Source organism: Gopherus evgoodei, chromosome 3 (assembly GCF_007399415.2).
Source record: "Gopherus evgoodei ecotype Sinaloan lineage chromosome 3, rGopEvg1_v1.p, whole genome shotgun sequence".
In the NCBI taxonomy this organism is placed as follows: Eukaryota; Metazoa; Chordata; order Testudines; family Testudinidae; genus Gopherus; species Gopherus evgoodei.
Window position 1 is genome coordinate 35284398 of NC_044324.1, and position 23350 is coordinate 35307747.

General features: G+C 41.1%; 1 protein-coding gene across 1 annotated transcript in view; it reads left to right on the forward strand.

Annotated features, from left to right (window-relative positions):
- The window catches only part of NBAS (NBAS subunit of NRZ tethering complex), a 381747-nt gene that overhangs the window by 280006 nt on the left and 78391 nt on the right, over nucleotides 1-23350 (forward strand). Inside the window, 2 exon segments of the mRNA XM_030555399.1 lie at nucleotides 10003-10092; nucleotides 23034-23229. Of these exon segments, the coding sequence (XP_030411259.1) occupies nucleotides 10003-10092; nucleotides 23034-23229 (286 nt within the window).

Sequence of the window (23350 nt, forward strand, 5' to 3'; positions counted from 1 at the left end):
CCTTTATTGCACTGTAACTCGCAAGTATAGCCAAGCCTTGAGTCATCTAGGGTATAATCTATACCTGTTTTTAGATGACATACTGAGAGTATTGTCCACAGAAACCTCCCAGGAAGAAATGGAAAAGAGGCAGAAGACCTTTTCCATGTTTCATGCACACCAGTATTTGTGATACATTTAAAGAAGAGGTTTCTAATCGCATCTCAGAGGATCTACTATCTGGGCGTCAAGAGACACTGAGATGTCGTGGAACTGAATATAATTAATCCACTTCATTGTCAGCTCCTGGGTCTTCTGATCTCTTGTGTGCATCATACAGCTTTGGACTTTTCATCTGGCTTTACCAGACTCTGGGGACTTGTTGACAACTCTGAATGAAGTATTTCTCTTACTTGCAGGGAGAGATGTAGCCCAATGTTTTTCGGACATAGGAAATGATCAGTTCCAGAAAGGAGAGTTGATTTTCCATTGCCCCATGCTCTATTGGAGAACAGTGTGGGAAGCAGAGGTTTAATAACTTAGGAATGTACATCATTGTATGGCGTTTCTTATAGAAAACACAGTTGTGTGACATTGTGACTCATGATTACCCAGTGGGATGTGCTAATGTCCTAAATATTAACACCAATGCAGAGGTTTCTGATCTCCTACCACTGAAGGACTGCACAAATATAACAAGATAGAAAGTTAGACTAAGGAAATAACAAGGCATTAGGCATTTTCAGTGAATAATGTAATTAGGTGAAAAGATTTAGCTGTATTTAATTTATTCGCCTTTTAGCATTCTTTGTAATTTTTTTTATTACTCTTGAGGACCTTTTTGATTAAATTCATGTCGTTTTTCTGCAGGTGAACTGAAAACAAAATGAGTCTTTATCAGTTTAATTACACTAAACTCATGTAGTCTTCACCTTAAAGCATTTCGTGGGGGGGGGGCATACGAGAGGGAGAGAGACAAAAAATGCACACAAAATATTATAATCTGTGTGATGGACTAATGTTTCATTAATTATATTTGCTTTTGTCAGTAGCTTCTGATGATTTTACTGTTAATTAGGAGGAAAATAAGAAAACTGTATTCCTTGTGAAAATTTAGCAGATGATTGTCGTGTAAAAGTCTTTTTTTTTTTTTATTGTAATTCTTTTTCGTTGTCCTAACCAATTTTAAGCAGCTCAGATAGTATCGGGTTTTTAAGAAGAAAAATACTTGCTTCCATTAGAAATGAACATTTATTTGATTACTGTTAATTGAGTTCATTTCTATTTTATTCTAAAATACATCCTTACCATGGATAACTAGACTTTCTACCTTAGGAAAAAGGGCCAATTTACCAATTTTCTGGTGAAATAACACTTGCCCTTCTACAGCACCTTCCATGTGATTATCTCAAATCACTTTGTAAACATTAATTAACATTATCCTGGGAAAGTAAATATTGTCCCTTCTTCACATATGTGATAATTAAAACACAGGACGTTAAGGCCTCAGTTTTCAGAAATCTCCTTTAATTTCTGTTGTTTCAATGGAGCCCAGTTTGAGTACATAACATGATTTCTAGAGGTGCATTTGCACTTTCCAGTGAAGTCACCCAGAGCTTTTTTTAAAAATCAAGTACTGGAGGTGTTTCAGATTTTTGTACCATCCAAAACCTCAGGAACCCAAAATTAGTGAACACACTTTTTCCCAGGGCATAGAATTTGGTTATCCATAGAAAGAATATATTTCAAATGACTGGAAAACTGAATCACAAAAAATCCTGTTGCAGAGCTGGGAATAGGTCTGATATCTCTTCATTTCTCTGTTTGGATCATGGTTTTTAAATCACTGTTAGAGTTCTTTGTATATTTGATGATATATATGAAAAGCAAATTCCCTTATTGCACAAACTAGTCCAAAAAAAAAACTATCAGGATCAACAAGACAAGATGGGAAATTTCAAGTCAGTCTGTAGAAGAATCTCTAATAATGTAAGTTTAAATGTTGTTATAGCTCTCTTGATTCTGTGCCGGTGTTTGAAATTTTCTTTTTGTTTCCTTCTAGTTATTTTTTTTAAACAGATTGGAAACCATCTCATTGTGCATATATCTGTGTTGTGTTCTTATTACAGGTTCCCTTTTTCAGAATCCCCATTCTTTCATATGGTTTATTACTTCTGGATGTTTCTAGGTGGGTTTTGTTTGGTTAGTTTGTCTTGGGTTTTTGGGAGGGTTATGGTTCCAGAGAGCTAGAGATCCAACTATTGATGTGATGGTCACACTCTGAGTTTTACCCAAGATAGTGCCTTGCACCCCTAAATGTTTGGGGAACCCAAATTGACAATGGTATTTAAGAAAATGTCATTTTTATGTCCATTTACCAATAAAGAAAAATGACGGTAGGGTTTCCATTCTCACCATTTTATTTGCTTTAAAGTTCGACTCCTTTAAAATACAAATACAATGGTTCGACTCTGTAAAATACAAATGGTTACCTGGAGTGCTTTGAAATATAATGTGCCTCATGGAGTTGCAGATCAGCATTATCTATCCAAATTTGGGGTCATTTAACTGATGATTTCCTGAGTTACAGGCCGTACAGAAAATGGTTTCTGTGTGCTGCCTTATACTGTTAAACTGAGCAGTACTCATGACTGGATGAATCACAGATGTGGCTGAGTTTGATGGCTGTGAACTCATCCATCAATTAACATAACTAAGGATAAATTAATTACAAGTCTCCACGTAAGGAAAAAAAAGTTTTGGACTGAATGACTGCAGGTTGCTGCAATTTGTGAGTCATGGGTGGCGATTTTATTTTTGATGAACATAATCAAAGTATTGAGGGAAATTGGACATGTGAATGCTCCCTGGAAGGGGGTAGACATACTAGGTGGAGAGATATTTAGGGCTGCAGCAAGTCAGTTTTGACCGAAAGTAGTGCATGGCACTGATTACATCTTTGGGGAACCCAAATTGTGAACGATATTTAAGAAAATGTTCATTTCTTAGCTTATGTAGACGCGTACTGTGGAAGGATTATAGTGCACATGTGCCGCTACAGAAAAACACAATAAGATGTTTTCTTTGCAACCCCCTTATGCTTGCGTGGGTAGTTTGGGGGAATGTGCCCATGTCACTGTTCCTGGTGAACACCCCCCCACTGATGTTTCTACTCCAGAACTTTGTACTCCTGTGCAATAAAAAAGTAACAACTTTTATAGCTTGCTATGCGTTGTCTCTGTTACAACATGTATTTATTTTAGGAGAGGCTTATTGTGAACATAGCAAAATAGTCAGCAGCCAGTCTTATCAACATTTTTGTTATAGGTAGGGAGGAGCTGGAGACAGAGGACTATGTGGGAGGGACAGAGACAAGGAGAGGATTGGCGGCTGCAGAGAGGGCAGGAAATGAGAATGGATGGTAGCCAAGTGTTGGCTTTGTTTTTTGAGAAAATCTATATTTTACAGGTCCCAAGGCAGGGCAAGTGGCTGCTTCCAAATCTTGGAGCAATTAATGTGTTTCCAAAGACACAAAGTGATCATTTGCAACTGATAGTCCAGGTACTTTGACTACCGAGGGAAAAGAAATGTGTGTGCTGCCAGAGTTGCCAATATGCGGATTCTGGGAGATTCCATGTTTTGCCTGCATTGCAGCATCTAACCAGTGACCTAAGAAGTTGTGTTCTGTCAGACATTGTGATGATTCACTCAGGTTGAGATGATCTGGGCCTTTATTCCTAGGATACATGATACAGTGTGTGAGAGCAGATATGGATCTCATCAGAGATTTGTGTGCAGGAGCTGTTTTCTCAGATTTCGCTGAGAGTCTGAATAGTTGCTACAGCCACAATATGAAAGTGATTAGGTACTGGAAGAACACTAATCAGGAAATTGGAAATGGGCTGACCAGACAGCGTGCACTATATGGCAAAAAACATTACCAGCTCTGACATCTCACTGTTTCTTGGAGATGGATACATCTACTCCAGGGGTAGGCAACCTCTGGCATGGGTGCCGAAGGCGGCACACAAGGTGATTTTTCAGTGGCACTCACACTGCCTGGGTCCTGGCCACTGGTCTGGGGGGTTCTGCATTTTATTTAATTTTAAATTAAGCTTCTTAAACATTTTAAAAACCTTATTTACTTTACATACAACAGTAGTTTAGTTATATATTATAGACTTATAGAGAGAGACCTTCTAAGAACATTAAAATGTATTACTGGCATGCGAAACCTTAAATTAGAATGAATGAATGAAGACTCGGCACACCACTTCTGAAAGGTTGCCGACCCCTGATCTACAGGATAGGGATTAGGGGATCTTTCTCTCAAACATAAAACGCTCAGTATTTTGGAACAGAAATCCTGTCTCAGTTTTTCACCAGCCTTATCACAAACTCCACCCTCGAACCATTTTGAAACATGACCAGGAGCCCCATTCCACTGTAACATATTTGTCCTTCGCTCTAGGCGCTGTGTATGAGTCAGTTACAGAAGGGAGGTAGTAACAACAATAGAGATGTTTGTATACCAGGAAGTAAAGACTTCCTGGAAATACATTCCCTGCTTTTGATGTGCAGGCAGTTAGCACCTGGGTACAGTAGTGGGGAGGGGGTCAAATTGGAGGGGGAATGCAGTGAATGGGTCAAGCGCATGGCTGGCAAGGTGTGCCAAAACCAGCTGATGTGTGCGTGTTGGGAGGGAAGGCCATCTGGTTCAGCAACAAACTTATGGGACATGATATCTACAACTGCCAAAATGACAGCTTATTCCTACCAATAGTGTATCTTTTTCTGTTGGATAAAAAAAAAATGAAAAACCTAGAAAATTCAATGGCAAAAAAACCCTATGTTCATTCAAAGTTAAGGTATATTGTCCCCTTGCAGAACACTGGGTTGAGCAAGACTCAAGCTTCTGAACATCAGGATATCCTTAACTCTGTCCTCTTTCAGCAGTTACACTCTGTTAACACACATACCTTTACTCTGCCAAGCCCACAGTTGCTGAAATGTACAAGCTCTTCACTTCCCTTTACAAGCCATTCATTCTAACCCACAGGATTCCATCGAACACTATTATAGAACAAAATGAAAAACAAAACTGGTTGCCTTTCTTCTGTTCCCCTGGCATAGGCAGTAGCCAATGGGAATTAGTTGCATACACTCAAGATGCAGTCAGCATGTTAGGTGTACGTAAAAGAACTGATGGAGGCAATAGTTGTGCCTGCTTGGTAGAGGTGTGTTTGTGATGTAAGGAGCTGTAAATGTGATATGAAATCTGTGTTTTGCACCCTCTGATGTGTGAGAGCAAAAAGAAAGGACTGCAGGTGTGATTTAAGGTTCTAGTATGCATCGGTTCAGTGCAGAATTGTGTACATTTAGGTCTTCCAATTTTAGGTTATAATTGATAGCTTGATAAAACACTCCAGTTATGAGAATAATGAAATGAACATTTATCCAATAAACACCAGAAATGGTTACTCAGTTCATGTTGACCTCATCCCTTTCACAGTGCAGTTTGTTTATATAGGTAAATGTCACTGCTGCCTGGCTTATATCTAAGGCAGGGGTCAGCAACCTTTCAGAAGTGGTGTGCCAAGTCTTCATTTATTCACTGTAATTTAAAGTTTTGCGTGCCAGTAATACATTTTAATGTTTTTTAGAAGATCTCTCTCTATAAGTCTATATGTTAAACTAGTGTTGTATTGTAAAATAAACAAGATTTTCAAAATGTTTAAGAAGCTTCATTTAAAATGAAATTAAAATGTTGATATTACGCTGCCGGCCCGGTCAGCTCGCTGCTGGTCTTGGGTTCTGTTCACCTAAGCTGGCAGCAGGCTGAGTGAGGCCTGCAGCCAGGACCCCGGCTGGCAAGGGTCCATCAGCCAGAGCACCAAGCCAGCAGCGGGCTGTCCAGGGCCGGCGGCCAGGACCCAGAGGGCTGGGGCAGAGGGCTGGAGTCAGGGCTGGAGGCTGGGCATGGGGTGGGGGACGGTGTAGGTGTCAGGGCAGTGGGGGGGCTGGGTATGGGTGGGGGTGCCAGAGTCAGGGCTATGGTTGGGAGGGGATGAAGGAGTCAAGCAGAGGACTGAGTGTGTATGAGGGAGGTACAGGGCTCAGGGCAGGGCCTGGGGGGCGTGTGGGATTCAGGGCAGAGGGCATGGCATGTGTATGAGGGGGGTCAGGGCTCAGGGGAGAGGGCTGGGTGACTGCCCCCCTAAGAACTCCCAACCCCACTGCTCCTTGTCCCCTGACTACCCGCTCCTGGAATCCCTGCCCCCTGGATCCCACCCCATATCAAAGCCTCCCTGTTCTTGTCCCCCGACCAGATCCTACCTGTCCCTTGACTGCCCCAACCCTTATCCACACCCCCATCGCCAGCCAGACCCCCGGGACGCCCATGCCCCATCCAACGACTCCCCGCCTCCTGACAGGACCCCCAGAATCCCAACTCATACAACCCTCTGAGCTCCTTGTCCCCTGACCATCCACTCCAGAGACCCCCCCAACCTAACTGCCCCCCCAGGACCCTCCTTGCTCCCGGTCCCCTGACTGCCCTGACTCCTATCCACCCTCTGCCCCCTCACAAACCCCGGGACTCCCATGCCTCATCCACCCCCCCCCCCGCTTCCTGACTGCTCCCTCCAGAGACACCTGCCCCTAGCCACCCCCCGGGATCCCACTCTGCTCCCTGTCCCCTGACTGCTTCCAGCCCTTATCCAACCCACCCAGCCCTGGCCCCCTTAACATAAGGCTCCATGCAGAGCCAGATACACTGCCTCGCAGGAGCACACAGCCTTGCCCCTTAGAACGCTGCGCACGTCAGCAGAGCTCTGGGTGAGTGGGGAGCATGTCTGCCTCCCTGCGGAGCCAAACGCTGCCCCGCGGGAGCGCGCAGGGTGGCATGGCTCTAGGGGAGGGGAGAAGGTGGGGGAGGGGCCAGCAGCTTGCTGCGCTCGGCCCAGCGCTCCAGCCCGGGAGCGCGGACCCCGTGGCTTGCCGTGCCAGGAGAGTGGGGCCATTTGCCTACCCCATGTGCACAGCTATGCTTCTGCTTCCTGCCTTTGCGGGGGGAGCAGAAGGCAGAGGAGAGCGGGCCGGGCTGGGCAGGATTTTTAATGGCACGGTGGAGTCCCGCAGGCTCCAGCGTGTCATTAAAAATTGGCTCTCATGCCGACTTTGGCACACGTAGGGCCGGAGCTTCCACTTAGGCGACCTAGGCGGGGGATTTGGCTGCGGGGGATCCTTCTGCGCTCCGGGTCTTCGGCGGCGGGGGTCCTTCCGCGCTCCAGGTCTTCAGCGGCAATTCTGCGGCGGGTCCTTCACTTGCTCTGGAACCTGCCGCTGAAGTGCCCCGAAGACAGGGAGTGTGGAAGGACACCCCCCCCCGCCGCCGAATTGCTGCCAACCAGGAGCACGGAAGGACCCCTGCCTATGGCGCCAAAAACCCTGGCACCGCTCCTGGGCACACTTGCCATAGCTTGCCGACCCCTGATCTAAGGGATTGTCTACGCAGAGCGGTAATGTGGACTGCGGGGATGTGATTTCTAAAGCACACTAACATGTTACAATTTAACTGGTCTGTGTAAATCCTGCTGTTATGCACTAAAGATTCCCTGGAGTGCTTTAACATATGAAATAGTACCACGTTAAACCACAATAGGGACAGATACACCAACCAGGGGTTCAATAACAAGGATGTGAAGCTTAAATTAATCATGTAGGGCATTTTTTATACCTGTAATAAAAATTAAGTAGACAAGAATTTTGGGAAGTACCTGAAAAAAAAATTTCTCATTACAGTATACAAGAGATCCTTGAAACCCTCAGACTTCTGAACATCTACATAGAAATCAAAAATTGCTAAAAATGAGCCTAGAAAATGAAATTAACAAACCCTGAGAAAGAGAAGCTCTACGTACATTATGTAATTAGCAGGACATCGGGGGGGAGGTTATTTCTAAGGGTATTGTCAGTAGCGAGCTGGGATATGAGAGCAGTCTAAGCATTTGTTATCTACATGGACTCAAGTGTGATCAGTGTCAGGTGTAGCTGGATTGATTGGTGGAGGCACTAGTTAGCTCTGTTTTGTAGAGATGTGTTTGTAAGATCTGTAGATTGCTTTAAGGTGTGTGACAGAGCTGTGATTGTGATATGAGGAAATGGCTGCTTCGCACCCTCTCACGTGAGAAAAGGAAAGAAGTGCATGTGTACCTTTAGGATGCAGTATCCATCATTTATTTTCAGAATTGTTATGTCAGTATCAGGATATAGGGCTTTTATTACAAAGGGCATTGTCAGCAGTGAACTAGAGTATGAGAGGACTAATACTTTAATGATGATTAAGTGAAAGTGTAAGTTAAGATGTTATGCTCTAAGTATAAGGGAGTTCTAAAAGGCTGTGAAGTGATTCATCAATTGTATACATGTGATATTCTTTCTGGGCAGTTGGCTAAGTGTGTGAGTGTATTCCAGGATCTGGAACCTCCTGAATCTTACAGTACCAAGGGCCAGTGTCATATGTGTGTGTCGGACGGAATCCTGTGGGTGAGAGTGAATGAGTGGTAAAAGGAGGTGAAAAGTTTGTACATTTCAGTACCTGTAGGCTTGGCAGTGGAAAGGTGTGTGTATTAACAGGGTGTAACTGGGGCATTACTGATAGAGGGCAACCTTAACTCTGCATTTCCTAATTTTCAGAAGTTTGATTTTGCTTAACTTGTCATTCTGCAGGGGAACAGCATGCCACCAAACAACTTTAACTCCGTGTTAATGTAGTTTTTTGCCATTCAATCATTTTTAATCTACTGATACAATGCTACAGAGAGAGATCCTGACTACTAATCAACATTAAAGAAGAAAATCTGCTAAAGTTTCAAAACTTGCATGTCTATACTTTCCTCAAGGGTCACCTGTGTAGAGTAGTTATTTTCTTAGCTAGGGCAAATATTGTCCCACTGCAGTTGCATAAATTACAAGGTTGTAGAAACTACCGTAACTCCAAGGGTAGATGTGAAAAGTGCTGTAATTATTCCTCTGCATATTTCAATATCTGATGCCCTTTGGGTTATCTCATCTTTGCAGAGCAGTCATTGATGCCTTTGACATTTTTCAAAGTAGTGGGAAGTCATATTTCTCAGGTACAGAGAGAGGCTGCCACTTACTCTAATGATACAATAACTGTCCTGATGAATTGAAGGGAGGGTATATCCTATCTCTCATGTTTGAGTTATTCTTAACAAACCAATTTTGGAAACATTTGTCTAGCATCCTTAGTTCTTAAAAATTAAAATAAGTCACCCTAAAATAGACAGGTCAGCTTAACCATCAGTGCCCTTATAACAATTTGTATGAAAAGACACTTGAGGCATAAAGTGCAAATGTAATTCAGTTTCCCCTTAAGTAGTCAGTCATGTTTCATGTTTATTTCTCTAGACTTCATATGAAAAGATTTGAAATTTCATTCCATAAGACAAATGTTTAAACAACACTGCAACTTTTATCTTTAGATCAGTAGCTAACAACAGCCACTCCAACTTTTATCTTCGGACATTTGGAGAGGTGTGTGTCCCAACTATGGAAATTCCCTGACTGGATACATGATTCATAATTATTGTATTTAATCCTAGGCAGACTGATTCTTGAAGAGAAATAATCAGTGGTAGGAAGATACCCACACTGAATCATGTTACTCTGCAAATTTTACCAATGCATTTCCGTAGTTTTTCACATAGGCCAGGTTTGAGATGGGCATTCTGAAGAATACCAAATGTTCCAGGCCATTTTAACTCTCTGGGGTTTTTCCTTAAAGTGCATTTGAGTGCTGTTGTTTTCTCCTGTTGTTTATTTCCATTTTTGCTCCTCGCATCACATCTGACACAGATATAACTGTGAAAGTTGTCACATGTACTGAATATTCATAAATGACCTTCAGGTGTACAGATGAAATGATATTGTGTCCAGAAACCTTTATTCTAAAATAATCGTGTTTTTGTAAAAACTGGTTTTGTTTGATTCTTTTAACAGTGGCAATGGTGCTGAATTTACTTTGATAAAAGACCCGCTTCAGATCCTAGAAGAGATTGTTTCTGCAGTCCATGCAAGTGCTGAAAAGGGGTAAGAATGTATATGGATGCTGTTAACCTGATTTTTAGTGGGTTGTATATTATTATAGGCTTGCTCATGATCTGACCATAAGATAACCAGGTTCTCATCCTGAAATCAGGCTACACAGAACTGAACGTTCAGTATTTTGTAAGGACCCTCAGGGTGTGTGACTAAAATGCTCATGGTGAGGTCAAAGCTGAACTTTGGAGATTTTTATTAAAATAAAGGAAAAAGTGATAAAAGCCCGAAACTACAGAATGAAAAAGAAATAATAGAGTTCTGTGGATACCTGTGGTATCATTCCTTACAAAAGTTGCTTAGACTTGCACACTCACACCCTTCCTTAGTGGACCTGGTGATGGGAGGCAGAGGGCCTTGTCTCTTCTATGACAAATGAGTCTGATGTTTCATGTTCCTCAGTATCCGAGATGGTGGAGAAGGGTCAAATGTTGAGAGTTGTTGTACTGAAAAAGCTAAGCTAAAAGGTAAAGACAAAAAGAACAAAAGGAAACTAAACTAGTTGGATGGAGCACCCCTTCGCATTTTTTTAGTCACAGTGCTATGACCAGGTACATATGGATACTTTCCTGCAAAGGAGTATACGATGAATTTATTTCCCACATGCATTATAAGACACCCATCAGTAGTACTTGACTTTTGCACAATTTAAAAGAAAAAGCATACTATATCCTACAACCGCTTGCAATTATCAAACTAAACTTACTGAAAGGACTAGATCCAAGAGCCTAATTACTAATGGGGATTGCAGCATTTTGTTGGAAAAACATCCGAACAAAAAGATCTATTTTGCATCTGCTGTAAAAGTGACAGAATCCAACAGGGAATTAATTCCAAACCCTAGGGCCCTGCCACCAAGAATGCCTTGATTCTAGCTCCTGGAAATTCGTCCCCTGAACGACTTTCACAATCCATTAATTGCATTAAAAAGAAAGCTCTCCCACCCGTCCAGTTCCTTGTTAATAACTCCCGCTCTAGGAAAAAAATAAGGCTTTGCTTAATTATGAATCGATACTTATCAGTTTGCTGTACAACACTCATTACCACTATACCTATTTTTGACTAAGCCATAACCAGAAGCAGCAGGCATGAGGCAGGGGGGGAAGGTAAGGTCTGTACACGGAATCATTGTTCAAACTTCTAGTGCTTTAATGTCCTGCCAATGTTATTTATCATTTTATTGGTTCTCTTAGCATTGCTACTCCTATGCTCGTGTCAGCATTTTCTTGATAACTGAGCCTTAAAATTTATTCTGGACTGAAACATGGCATACAAATCACAGTTTGAGAGAGAAAATGTAGTATACCAAACAAAATCAAAAAGAAAAAAAAAGTGGTCTTATGGAGTTAAACAAAAAAGAAACTTAAGTCAGATGTGTGTGTGAGCTTTTATAACTCAGTGTGATGTGGCTTTTTGTTGACTTTGTGGTAGGAGGAGTCTCACATCTTTTCATTGGTCCCCATAATTTCACTTCTTTGCTGAGAGAACTGATCCCTAAAGAAGTGCTGAGCCAGGGCTTTTGCAAATTGCCTATCTGAGGTAACACTGTGCATGGGGAAGAGGCAGAACTCCCTCCTCCTCCCCCCCCACACATTAAGGTATGTCTGCACAGCAGCTGAGAGATGTGATTTCTAGCAGAGGTGAATATAAACTTGTTAGTTCTCTTTGAGCTAGTGAAGGGGTCGGCAACCTACGGCACGCGTGCCAAACATGGCACGCAAGCCGATTTTGAGTGACAGAGCCGCCTGCCGCAGTCCTTGCCCTCAGCCCTCCCGTCCACCGCTCTCCCCTGCAGGGGCAGGAGGCAGAAGCTTGGTTCTGCAGCAGCCAAGCTTCCCTCTCCCCCGCTTCTTCCCCCAGAGTGGTTCTTTCCTGCCCCGCCCCCTCTCCTTCCTTGCACCAATCAGCTTCTGCTTCAAGAAAGTCATAAAAAATTGAGACGTGAGCTTGCCTTACTTTTGAGAAATGTTCCAACAGTTACTTTTAATTTTCACACTTTTAATTTACAGTTTGAATGACACTCATTCAGCAGAGTAATTTCTAATTTAGCTCAAGTTCTGAGATAGATGAGATGATAATAGCGGTTAAATAATATTGAAATCCTCACAACTGAAAACTTAAACTGTCAATGTTTATTACTTCAGACCTTCAAGATAGGATAAATTGGTATTTTCTGGCTAACACTACTTTGCCATCTGTCTTGTTAGGACAAATAAAGGAACAGTAGTTATAAATTACATTTCACGTAGAGCCACTTTCTTAAAAAAAACCAACCCAACCCAATGATAGTTTGAAATATTACCAAAGAATAGCAGAACATTGTTTACAGATTTATTACATGATAGTCTGGAGTCTGTATAGGACTGTAGACTCCTGCCTACAACTATTTGCTGATTTTACTAATCTGTACACTGTAAATACAGTTTAATAATCAGAATGCATTTATTCTAATATACTTCATTATATGATATAATCTATTCATACTAATTTATTTTTATTATCTGTAGTCCCAACTCCCCCTAATTTAATTATAAACCACCTCTTTTTTTCTTCAAGCAGTGTCTCTATGGGTGCTCCACTTCAGGCGCCTCTCACGGTCTTCATTGGAGATTTTCAATTAGCATTCACAGTAACAGCCATGTTAGTCTGTATCTGCAGAAAGAACAGGAGTACTTGTGACTCCTTAGAGACTAACAGATTTATTTGAGCATATGCTCTCATGGGCTACAGCCCACTTCATCGGATGCATAGACTGGAACATACAGCAAGAAGATATTTATACATGCAGAGAACGTGAAAAGGTGGAAGTAGCCATGCCAACTGTAAGAGGCCAATCAGTTGACATGAGATGAGCTATCAAATGAGCTATCATCCGATGAAGTGGGCTGTAGCCCACAAAAGCATATGCTTAAATAAATTTGGTAGTCTCTAAGGTGCCATAAGTACTCCTGTTCAGTTAGCATTGTCCATTCAGCCTATGCATGCACCCTATGCCTCCTCACACCAAATACTGAGGCTATAGAAGTGTGAGGGCAAACCACTCTCACGTCCTTCTCAACTGCTTCAGCCTTTAGACACAGCACTAGTCTGCATTTAAAACTGTGCTAATTAGCCCACATTCTGTCCTTTGGAGACCACATTGCCTATTTCCAGCTTGCTTGAAGGCAGATCACTACAGACAAGTGGATCATACAGATCATAACATAGGACTATGCCATCCATTTTACGTCACCCCCTCCCTTCCACCCCTCTTCCCTGTCCCTCTTCAGGGACTTCTCTCAAGCTTTTATTGAGACAAAATTGAACTCTCTCTTTCAATTAGAAGCAATACTGCTGGTTTCTCCTCCTCACAAGGGCAAGAGGTTTTACTCAAAGTATTTCCTTGTGCCAAAGAAGGATGGAGGGTGGAGACCGACCTTATATCTAAGATTTCTACACAAGTTTGTAAAGTTTCAAAAGTTTAAAACGATCACTCTCGCTGCTATAATTCCTTCACTAAAGAAAGGATATTGGTTTTCGGCCCTCAGCCTACAAGATGCCTATTTCCATATAATGATATACCAATTGCACAGGAATTACCTATGCTTCACTATAGGTCAGGGTCATTTTCAACAACGAGTGCTTCCTTTTGGCCTTTCCTGGGCCCCAAGGGTGTTCTCAAAAGTCCTGGCAATAGTGGCTGCTTACCTCAAACAAGAAGCTATCCTAGTCTTCTCACACCTCCACAACTAGCTGTTCAAGGGCTGTTCTGACACAGTCAGAATTATGCTTATAGTGCCTGAAGGACAAGCTTTGCACCTTTAACTGCTTCACCTATGTATCCAACTGTTGTTCTAGCTCCCAGCCATTTCTCATCTCCTGTAATGGGATGCAGATCATGTGGTTCTTCCCAGCCTAGTGGTTCTACACCTCAGGGTATGACTCCTCAGTGGTTCACAGGGTTAGAATCCTCCTGTTCTACTGACAGGGCTGACTCTAGGCACTAGCAAAACAAGCAGGTGCTTGGGGTGGCACGTTTGCAGGGGGCGGCATTCCAGCCATCCTTTTTTTTACACTCACATCCTCCCTTCTCACAACCCTGCAGAAGCGGAACCACAGAGCAGCTGGGGATCCAGCATTGGAGCTATAGTTCCTTACCTAGCTCCCTGCCTATAGAGCCAGCCCTGGAGCAGGGAAAGAACTGCATTTCCCAGCAATCCCTTGGCAGCTATCAACAGGAAAGGAAGGGGGAGGGGAGGGAGGCAGCTGAGCCATGCTGCAGCTTGCTGTGAGTCGAGAGCTGATTAGAAGGGGGTGGCACTGTAAATGGGGAACAAGTGTGCCCAGCCCAAGGAGTAGGTGGCTTTGCCCCACATATCTCCTTCAGAAGACTTCCCCAGACTGGATTAGGGATACTGGTGTGACCTCACCTTGCAGCTCCCGAAGAAGGAATTGGGTGGACTAAATGGACAGTGCACCTCTCTATCTGAAGCCTGGCAAGGGAGGTACGTGGATCCCACTATAATTTAAAATGAGAGGTAAGGGAGGGGAGGGTCTGCTAGAGGATTTTGGCAGCTTTAGATACAGTACCAGGCACGTAGGAGGATTTCCACTTCTGAGCCATGGAAGCAGAAATTGACTTTTTCTTTCCAGATTTAGCTAATAATCAGAAAGGGAATCTAGCACCTGCCTTCCAGATTTGAACACCCTCAAAATTCAGGAGTGCTGAAGCTCAGTTTGGGCAGCTGTTACTTCATTTCTCCCAAATCAAATATACTGATCCACTGTAACTTGCTGTAGAAGAAGTAGGATAAAATTGAGCAAGAAATGCTTCCCAGTGGTTTTTAGGACTGGAATTGCTATTTTCAACAGCTATTTTTTTTTAAAGTTTTATTTGTTTAAAAGGAAGACAGTGATATTGCATTGGAAAATTCCCCATAGAAAGAAAGAGTGGAACAAAAGAATAATAAAGGCACCTAAGCTTTTCCTCATTTATGTAGGACAGTCTTATAATATGCATCCAGATATCCTCCAATCACACAAGCTAAAAATTGTTCCACTTTACTGCAGTTCTGTAACCATATGGGAACCAGTCCTGGCTGTGTTCTGTGCACATCCAAAATTTCTGCTGAATGACCCGCCCTGGGAGTGAGTTACCAGTGACCCAGGGCTGGGACAGCAGGAGAGTGCAGTTGCTGCGGAGAGCCCAGGGTTGGGGAAGCAGAGGGCTGCGGGTGGGGGGAGGGCACTGGTGAGAGGGAAAGGGGGGAGCCCCAGGGCTGGGGCAGCAAGGGAGTGCGGGGGAGAGCCCAGGGCTGGAGTGGGGGGCAGCCAAACATTTTTTTGCTAGGGGCAGCAGAAAACCTGGAGCCGGCCCTGTCTACTGAAGTACAGCAGTATGACTGACTGAATAATACAAAGAAATCAACCAGTACTACTTTCTGCAGAAATGGAAGAGATCCTTCCATTTTTGTTGTCATCGCTGTCTCCTGCCTGATTTGGTGCCACTTTACCATTTTGGATTATTCGTTGCGTCTAAAGAAATCAGGGTTATCTATTAGTTCAGCTAAGATCCATTTGGCCACAGAATCAGCCTTTCATCCTCCATTAGAAGGATTCTCCATATTTGCTCATCCAGTATCATCTAGGTTTATTAAAGATTTGGGGAATCTCTGTCTGCAGATTAGAAAACATACTCTGTTCTGGGACCTCAATTACCTTATGAGATCTCCATTCCAGTGAATGGCAAACCTAGTCTCTGTTGCATTTATCTATGAAGACGGCCTTTTTAGTAACTATCATGTCAGCCCGTAAGATCAGGGAGATTGGAGTTGGCAGATACCCCCTTTACAGGATTCTTTAAGGACAAGGTCTCTTTACATCTACACCCTAAAGTCTTACCTAAGATTCTATCAGAGCTCCATTTTAACCAGTACATTCATCTTACCAGTGTGTTTTTTTTCCTGAAGTGACATAGTTCTCTACAGCAATCCTGTTTATATATAGTGGGTGTTAGAAGAAGGAGATTTGGCTTTCCTTTGAGATAGGACCAAGCAATTTAGAAAGTTACTTAGGTTCTTCATTTCCTTCATGGATATATCCACAAAGTCTTCAAGCTCTACTCAGAGACTATCGAGATGTATATCTGAATGTATTGTCACTTGTTATGCTACAGGCATTCATCCCATCCTCTCCTCCCCACAAAGGGTGATAGCACAGTCAACCATATCACAGACAACATCTAGGGCATTACTGAAGAATGTACTAGTATCTGAAATATGTAGGTCCAATACATGGGCTTCAGAGCGCATTTTCAAAATATTATACCCTGATCCATGCTGTCAGATTTGATGTGGCACTTGGTTCTGCTATACCACTTTCAGTTCTGGACTCTATTCTGAAGCTGCCTCCTTCATTTGGGGGTACTGCCTGGAAGCTACCAGAAGTGGAACATCCATAGAGACAGTACTCGAAGGAGGCAAAGAGGTTACTCACTTTGTGCAGTAACTGCAGTTCTTTGAGTTGTGTATCCCTGTGGGTGCTTTACTACCTGCCCTCATTCCCTTTTGCATTGGACTGATCCTCCAGGGACATTTGGGTGGAGAAGGAAATGAGAGTGGTTCACCCATGTACCCCATATAGCTTCATTATTTGGTATGAGGAGGCATAGGGTACATGCATGAGCTAAACGGACACTAACTGAAATCTCCATTCAAGGGCTCTAGTGGAGCATGTGAACTGTACTGGAGCACCCATAAGGGGACACCTCTTGAAGAACTGTAGTTAATGTACCAAGTGTTAACCTCTTCTCCCTTTCTGATAAACATGGTTGTTTTGTAATCATGAATAACTATAATAAGACATTATAAAGTAATTAAATTGGAAAGGGTGCTATTCAGAAGGAGAGAAGGTGGAAGGTCAACAATGATAAATTTGTAAAGAAAAGAAAAAAGTTCCACATGCTTTTAAAAGTATTAAATAATGATTGTTGGGGGAAGGACTGAGCAAAAGCACAACAAAAGCAAATTACTTACTGATCAAGTTTAACTCATTTTTATAGGCAGATGATGCGCTAGTACAGACACCCATTGGAACCAGGTCTGATCAGAAGGTCTAGTATCTTACTCCATTAGGATGTAATCCACTCAACTGAGCCAATACCTTCGGCTAATAACACACACTGATACATAGTCTTTATATTATAAATTACCTCAAATTCTTTGCCCAAATGTAAATGTTAAAAAATTAGTTATCTGTCTGTATTACCTATTATGCTGCCAGACAGAGTTTGAGTCATTTAAATGAATGCTGAATGCCCTAAGATACCTGTTCCCATTCGAATACCTCCAATAGCAGTTTTCTATGTCTGTACGCAAACATTTCCAGATTCATTTTGAGGGGGATGAGAGAGAGCAGAATGAAATATAAACTTCTGCAGGATAGGACAGAAACCAGGGAACTGGTCCTCTGGAATTTCCCTGATCGTGACTGGGGAGAGGAGCCCACCCAGAATATATGGTTGGAGTTTGGACATGGTTATAAATAGAGCAGCCATCCTAACCTACTGTTCCATTGAGGTCAGTCCTCTTCACAGTTTCAACAAAGGCCAAATCCTGTACCCCATTGAAGGTTTGCTTTTTAATTAAAGGTACCCAATTACGTTAAACTTTTGCAAATCTTTACTACAAGAGTTGAAAATATGCTTTAATTTCTTAATTACTTCCAAACAGAGACTTCCAAATCTCCTGTCCTAACAATCTGTCCGAGAGTTAGTGTGCAGCAGGTCGGGGTCTGAATCAGTGTGCCATAGATCTCCTAGGGCATGGCAGCAGGGCCACTCTGCCAATTAGTGTGCAACAAGGTTGTGCACTGTAGATTCACACCCTGGCTTTCATTGCACTAAGTCTCCATGTAGATAAGCCCTTAGGTTACCAATACTGTGCCCCTCATCATGCTCTCGTGGTTTTCCCTCACGTAGAGCTATTCTCAGGCTTGAAATCTTTACAGCAATTGAGACCTCAATATAAACAAAACCGGGTGTTTAGATACTCTTACAATTACAACACTGTTGACTCCACACTAGAGTAGGAAAATCTGGAGCAAATGTTGCCCAACTTTGAAGATGTGCATAAGACTCGGACAAATAGGCAGATCTAAAGGACTAATTGCCAAATTGTACAGTAATGGATGACACTAAAATAGATGAGTCACAATATATAAAAGAAAGATAAGTAGAATTTCAGGAAGCCACAGAGAATGATACTTTGGCTGATGTCCTCCAGTATGCCAGAAAATACCACCTCGTCATTGATGAGTGAATTCCAATGAAAAGTGCTTATGTGCTTCCTCTATATCTTGGTAATGGCAACAGAATGAACCAAAACCGCCTCAGTTCCTGTGTTAGAAGTTGTGGACAGTTCACCCGCTATGCACATTACATCCTTTTTGCGTTTCTCCAGAGATCCAAACATGAAAGTTGAAAGAAAACATTTGATAATTGTTCAATAAAAACCTTACCTACCATGGACAATACTATGGGTTTTTTTTTACCGGTAGGTAAAACATTACCTCTCTTGGCTTATATTCCTTGTTCTGTTCTTATTGCATAACAAAGGATACTGCTTGAACTCATATTTAAAAAGGTAAAAGAAATCTGTGCAATTGTGGACCACTGTATTGTTTTCCAGAAAGCACTCTCTCAGACCTTTCAAACAAAGAATAAACACTGTGCAGAATATTAACAACTGCAAGAAAATGCATCACTGTGCCAGTGCTCATTTAAGAAAACCCTTGCATTTGAGGCTCAACTAGAATACAAGAAACTAGAAACTCTGAAAGCAATATTTTAGCCAAAGGGGAAAAAAATCCAACAAATGCGAAATGGCACTAATCACAGCTGGATTTTTACAGTCCCAATGTCTATTTGAGGATTGCTGGGCTCTTGCCAATATTTACACAGGTCAACCACAATGGCCCAAAGCTAAAATCAGCCCTGCACCCAAACATGGTGCCAACTTGTTATCTAGTTACTGATATTTATATAGAATGACTCTGCCCCAACCATCCATTTCCCTAGCTGTGGAATATTAAACCATCCCTACAATATCTGCCATTTACAGGCTCTCAGAATACAATGCCACAACGAACGCTTATCTATATATATTTGTCTAGAGATAATATGCTATAGAAAATTATTTATATTCTTCATGGATAGAGTATTGTGACCCTAACTGTGCACCAAACTCTGCATAACAATCTTGGGCCAAAACAAATTGTAACATAGTACTTGCCTGTGCATCTATGATATTGCCATATGTTTTTAACCTAGGTACCTATCTGTAAATGTTTTTTAAGATACAAAGATCATATTAAAAGAGGGGGGAAGTTTGATGCCAAGCTAATTACCTTACAGGGAAGATCCAGTCTTCAGAAACTGTGCAAATGACATTAGTGTTTCTTTTCAAGCATAAAGAAAAGTGACAGGATATTTCTGCAACCTTAGTTTTGAATTGTGGTGCAACTGAAGGGAACACTGTACTGTAGATGTGATATGTATTGGATTTATTAAAGTAAATGACAATGTCTCAATCTTGTTTGAAAGATTAATTCAAATTAACTTGAGTATGAACACTGTCAAATGAACTGAAAACTAGCTAAAAGCATAAATGGATAGATAACAGAATTTTATCATTTTAGGTGTAAGTTCTGTAAAAAAGTTGTGCTGTGTGTCTCTTACATATACATGTTTAGCATCCTCTTCCTCTCCCATTAGGAACAGACATTAGTGCTCATTGTCAGCCATACATTGATTAGACTAAAATAATCTATAGATTCTCATGGAAGAATATTTAATCAGTTCTTTGCTAATTGTAATGACATTAGCTAATTTAAATATTTCAGAATGAAAGGATTACAGAAATGTCATCTAATATAATTTAGAGTAGAAATGCATAAGAAGAATCCATTACTGCTTAGTAAACAGCAGAAGCATTAATACAAGCCATGCTCAGATGAATAAGCATGTTAAAACCATTTTGCAATGCACATGGATGTCTGTAGCAGGGCAGCTGAGGCCAACAGAAAAGAGGGGAAGCTTTTATGTACATACCTTTAGGAATAATGAACCTAGAAAAATACCAAAAATATGTTTAAAAGAACTAGGATTATTTCTAAACAGTGTATTCTCCAATTTAATTGTTAGATGATGCTTCAGCTGCTTTTTAAAATGTAATGAATTCAGTCACTGCTGCTATATCCTATCTTCAGTATTTGAAATGAATGTTTCTGTAGTTTTTGTCCCATATCAATGATTTAATTATCCACAATGACAAAATGCACTACTTTGTTCTAAAATACAACTTAGCCCTTAATTTTCACCTGTATAACCCTAAAGGGTTTGGGGACTGGCCTACCTAAAAGAGTCTCTCTCTTCTTGTGTGATGATGGGATAGTTGAGATCCCCCGAAGCAGTCAACCTGCCTGCCCCTTGTATGCCAGTGGGAGCTGGTGATGTAGTATTTTGGTTGGGAAGGGCAGAGATAGCAACATGCCCCCCCCCCCACAAACTTTCCATAAGACTCCTAATTGTTTAAGGTAATTACAAAACTATTAAATCAGGATTAATTCTACTCATTTTGCAATTAGATTTAAAAACTGGGAAGATTGTGTGTGTTACTGACCACTTGAGTCTGATAAACACAGTGCCATGGCCATCCAAGGATCTTTTTGACCTCTGCTGGGGGTGCCTGTACAAGGCCACCCACAGCCCAGCAGTATGCATGTTGTGCACGGTGCATACCATTTTTATCGGCCAGACTGGGGGAGACGTTGCATTGGTGAGATCTCCTGATAAGGTGAGCCCATCCCAAGCCTATGTACCTTCATGGGGCATGAACGCATGCTGCTGCCAACACCATCACTTCAGAGAGCAGAGGGCTGGACTGAGAACACTAGCTCGGGTAACGTACTTTCCCCCCATCCACAAGGCTTGTTACCCTTTCAAGGAAAGATTTTAGATTGGTTTGACATGGTTTATTCTTGACAAATCTATGTTGAATGTTACTTATCACCTTATTATCTTCTACTTGTAATTCCTCCGTAATTTTTTTTTCATAAACATTCCTACAATTCTTAGAACAAGGTTGTCATTTCTGGAAGGCTCATGACTGGAAATCCTTTCCCACTTGCTTCACCAGTGCCATGGTTTGATGACCTTTGGAGGACATGTTAGATGAGCCTATGTTCTCAGGCCTTTCCTGAAGGGTTTTGTTGGCGTTGAGTGATGAATGGGAGATGATTGTGGTAGGCTGGTTGGAGGGGAGGCAATGAACAGGTGTCTAAAGAAGCCGTATGGGGTGACACTGGTATAGTAGATAAGTTGGGCTTTCCAAGAATTCAAAGATTAGTTTTTAGGAATCTGTTAAAATATGCATGTTTGTTTTAAGTATACAATGCACATGGAGTCAGTAGGAGTGCAGTATATTTATTTAAATAAATAAATAAAATTTAGACATAATTATTTAAATTATTCCAACTACTCAATAGCACTATTCAGACCTAAAATGTAGTTTAGAAAAACAATAAGTACTGCATCTTTAGAAGCAGTGGCAATACTTCCCCGCCTGCCACCCCTTTTGGCATCTTTCTCAGAAAATATCACAAAAGAAACAGTACAGTCTATTAATTTGTGAATATACTTTTTAAAAAAAAAATTTCACACCTGTACCTGTCACATGTGTTGGTATATCTTGAATGTTTATAACTATTCATCATATTGCTTATTTAACAGATACTTCCTTGTATACTGTGTGAATTCAAAATAAGCATCCTTATGCATATATACTTTAGCTCAGTTCATAGCTTTGCAACCTGGGTAACATCCTATGGACAAAGTTGAGAATATACTTCTTTGAGTTAAAGGAAACATTGAGTCTTTTTAATGTTGGTTTTATTATTACATTTATTTAAAATACAATTATTTTAATATCATAAAATCCCCGAATTATCAAAATTATTAGAAATTGTGTTCATAGACTCTGACCATTAATGTTCAAAGTATTATGTGTCCCGTTTTATCTGTTTACTTTTACATTTTATATTACAACTATTGGAATGACCTCATTTGGAATGGAATCATGAAAAAACAATTCCTTCATGAGATTAGTATATGCTTGAGAAGTTTTATTTCTCTGTAGTTCATATTATGTTAAATATTGAAATGTGTTTTGCTTTCTATATGCTAGGAAGACATCATATTCCCTGATTAAACTCTTACAGTTTAGAAAATAGTGTTTTTGTGTATAGCTGGTTCTTCATGGTTCCTCAGTGATGATGCTTTAAATTGATTTAGTGTAGGAAAATTTAAAGAACTTAAAATGGATTTTTAACTGAGGGTGCATCTATTTAAATAGATGTAGTAGATAGATGTGTGTTTCATTTTATGTTTGCAGGGTGGATGTATATAAATTCTCTTCCCAACAAGTTTCATTTTTTAACATGATCATTTCTTCTCCGATTCCATGATCGTCTATATTGTCACTTATTCTAGATCAGTCCTTTTGGTTGATCTTGTAGTGATAGTTCTTAAAATCAGAATGGCATGATAGTGAAGTCAGCATGCAATTAATATCATTTGAGAACTCCTTCATTTATTTTCATGTTCATAAAACAGTGGAGTGGTTGAGTTCCACAGGTTAACAGTCTCTATTTCAAGGTAGCCAAATATGTAACCAAGTAATTCAGAGGCACTGAATGTCTGTGGTTGTGTTCAGGTAGATCTAACTCACAGCTGCTTATGTCACAATCAGAATTAGAAGAGTTTAAAATGTTCCCATTAAAGTTGTTCACAACTAAACACAGGACATATTTGTTATGTGGCTATCAGTATGTCTTTAGAATTTGGATTAAAATGACTAAGTAGTAATTAAAGCTGAACCATTTTATTTGGATTACAGGGAGAATCTAGTTTCTTCAGGTGATCTATTGGAGTGGTTGAGACCTTTCTGTAGTGATGACTCCTTGCCAGTGAAGCCCCGCATTAAGGTGCTGCAGATTATGGAGCAAGCATTTCATCTCACTGATGAGGATAGCAGGCTACTTGTGTTCTTCAGAACTCAAGCAGTTCTCAAAGCCTGTTGGCCTGAGACAAAGGTATTATTATTTACCCTAACATTAAGTGATAGTGTATTACTGTGTTTTTCTTTTAAAAACTGTATGATGGAACTTTGTCAGTTTTGTAGTATGAACCATATGGGCAGTTACAAATGCATGC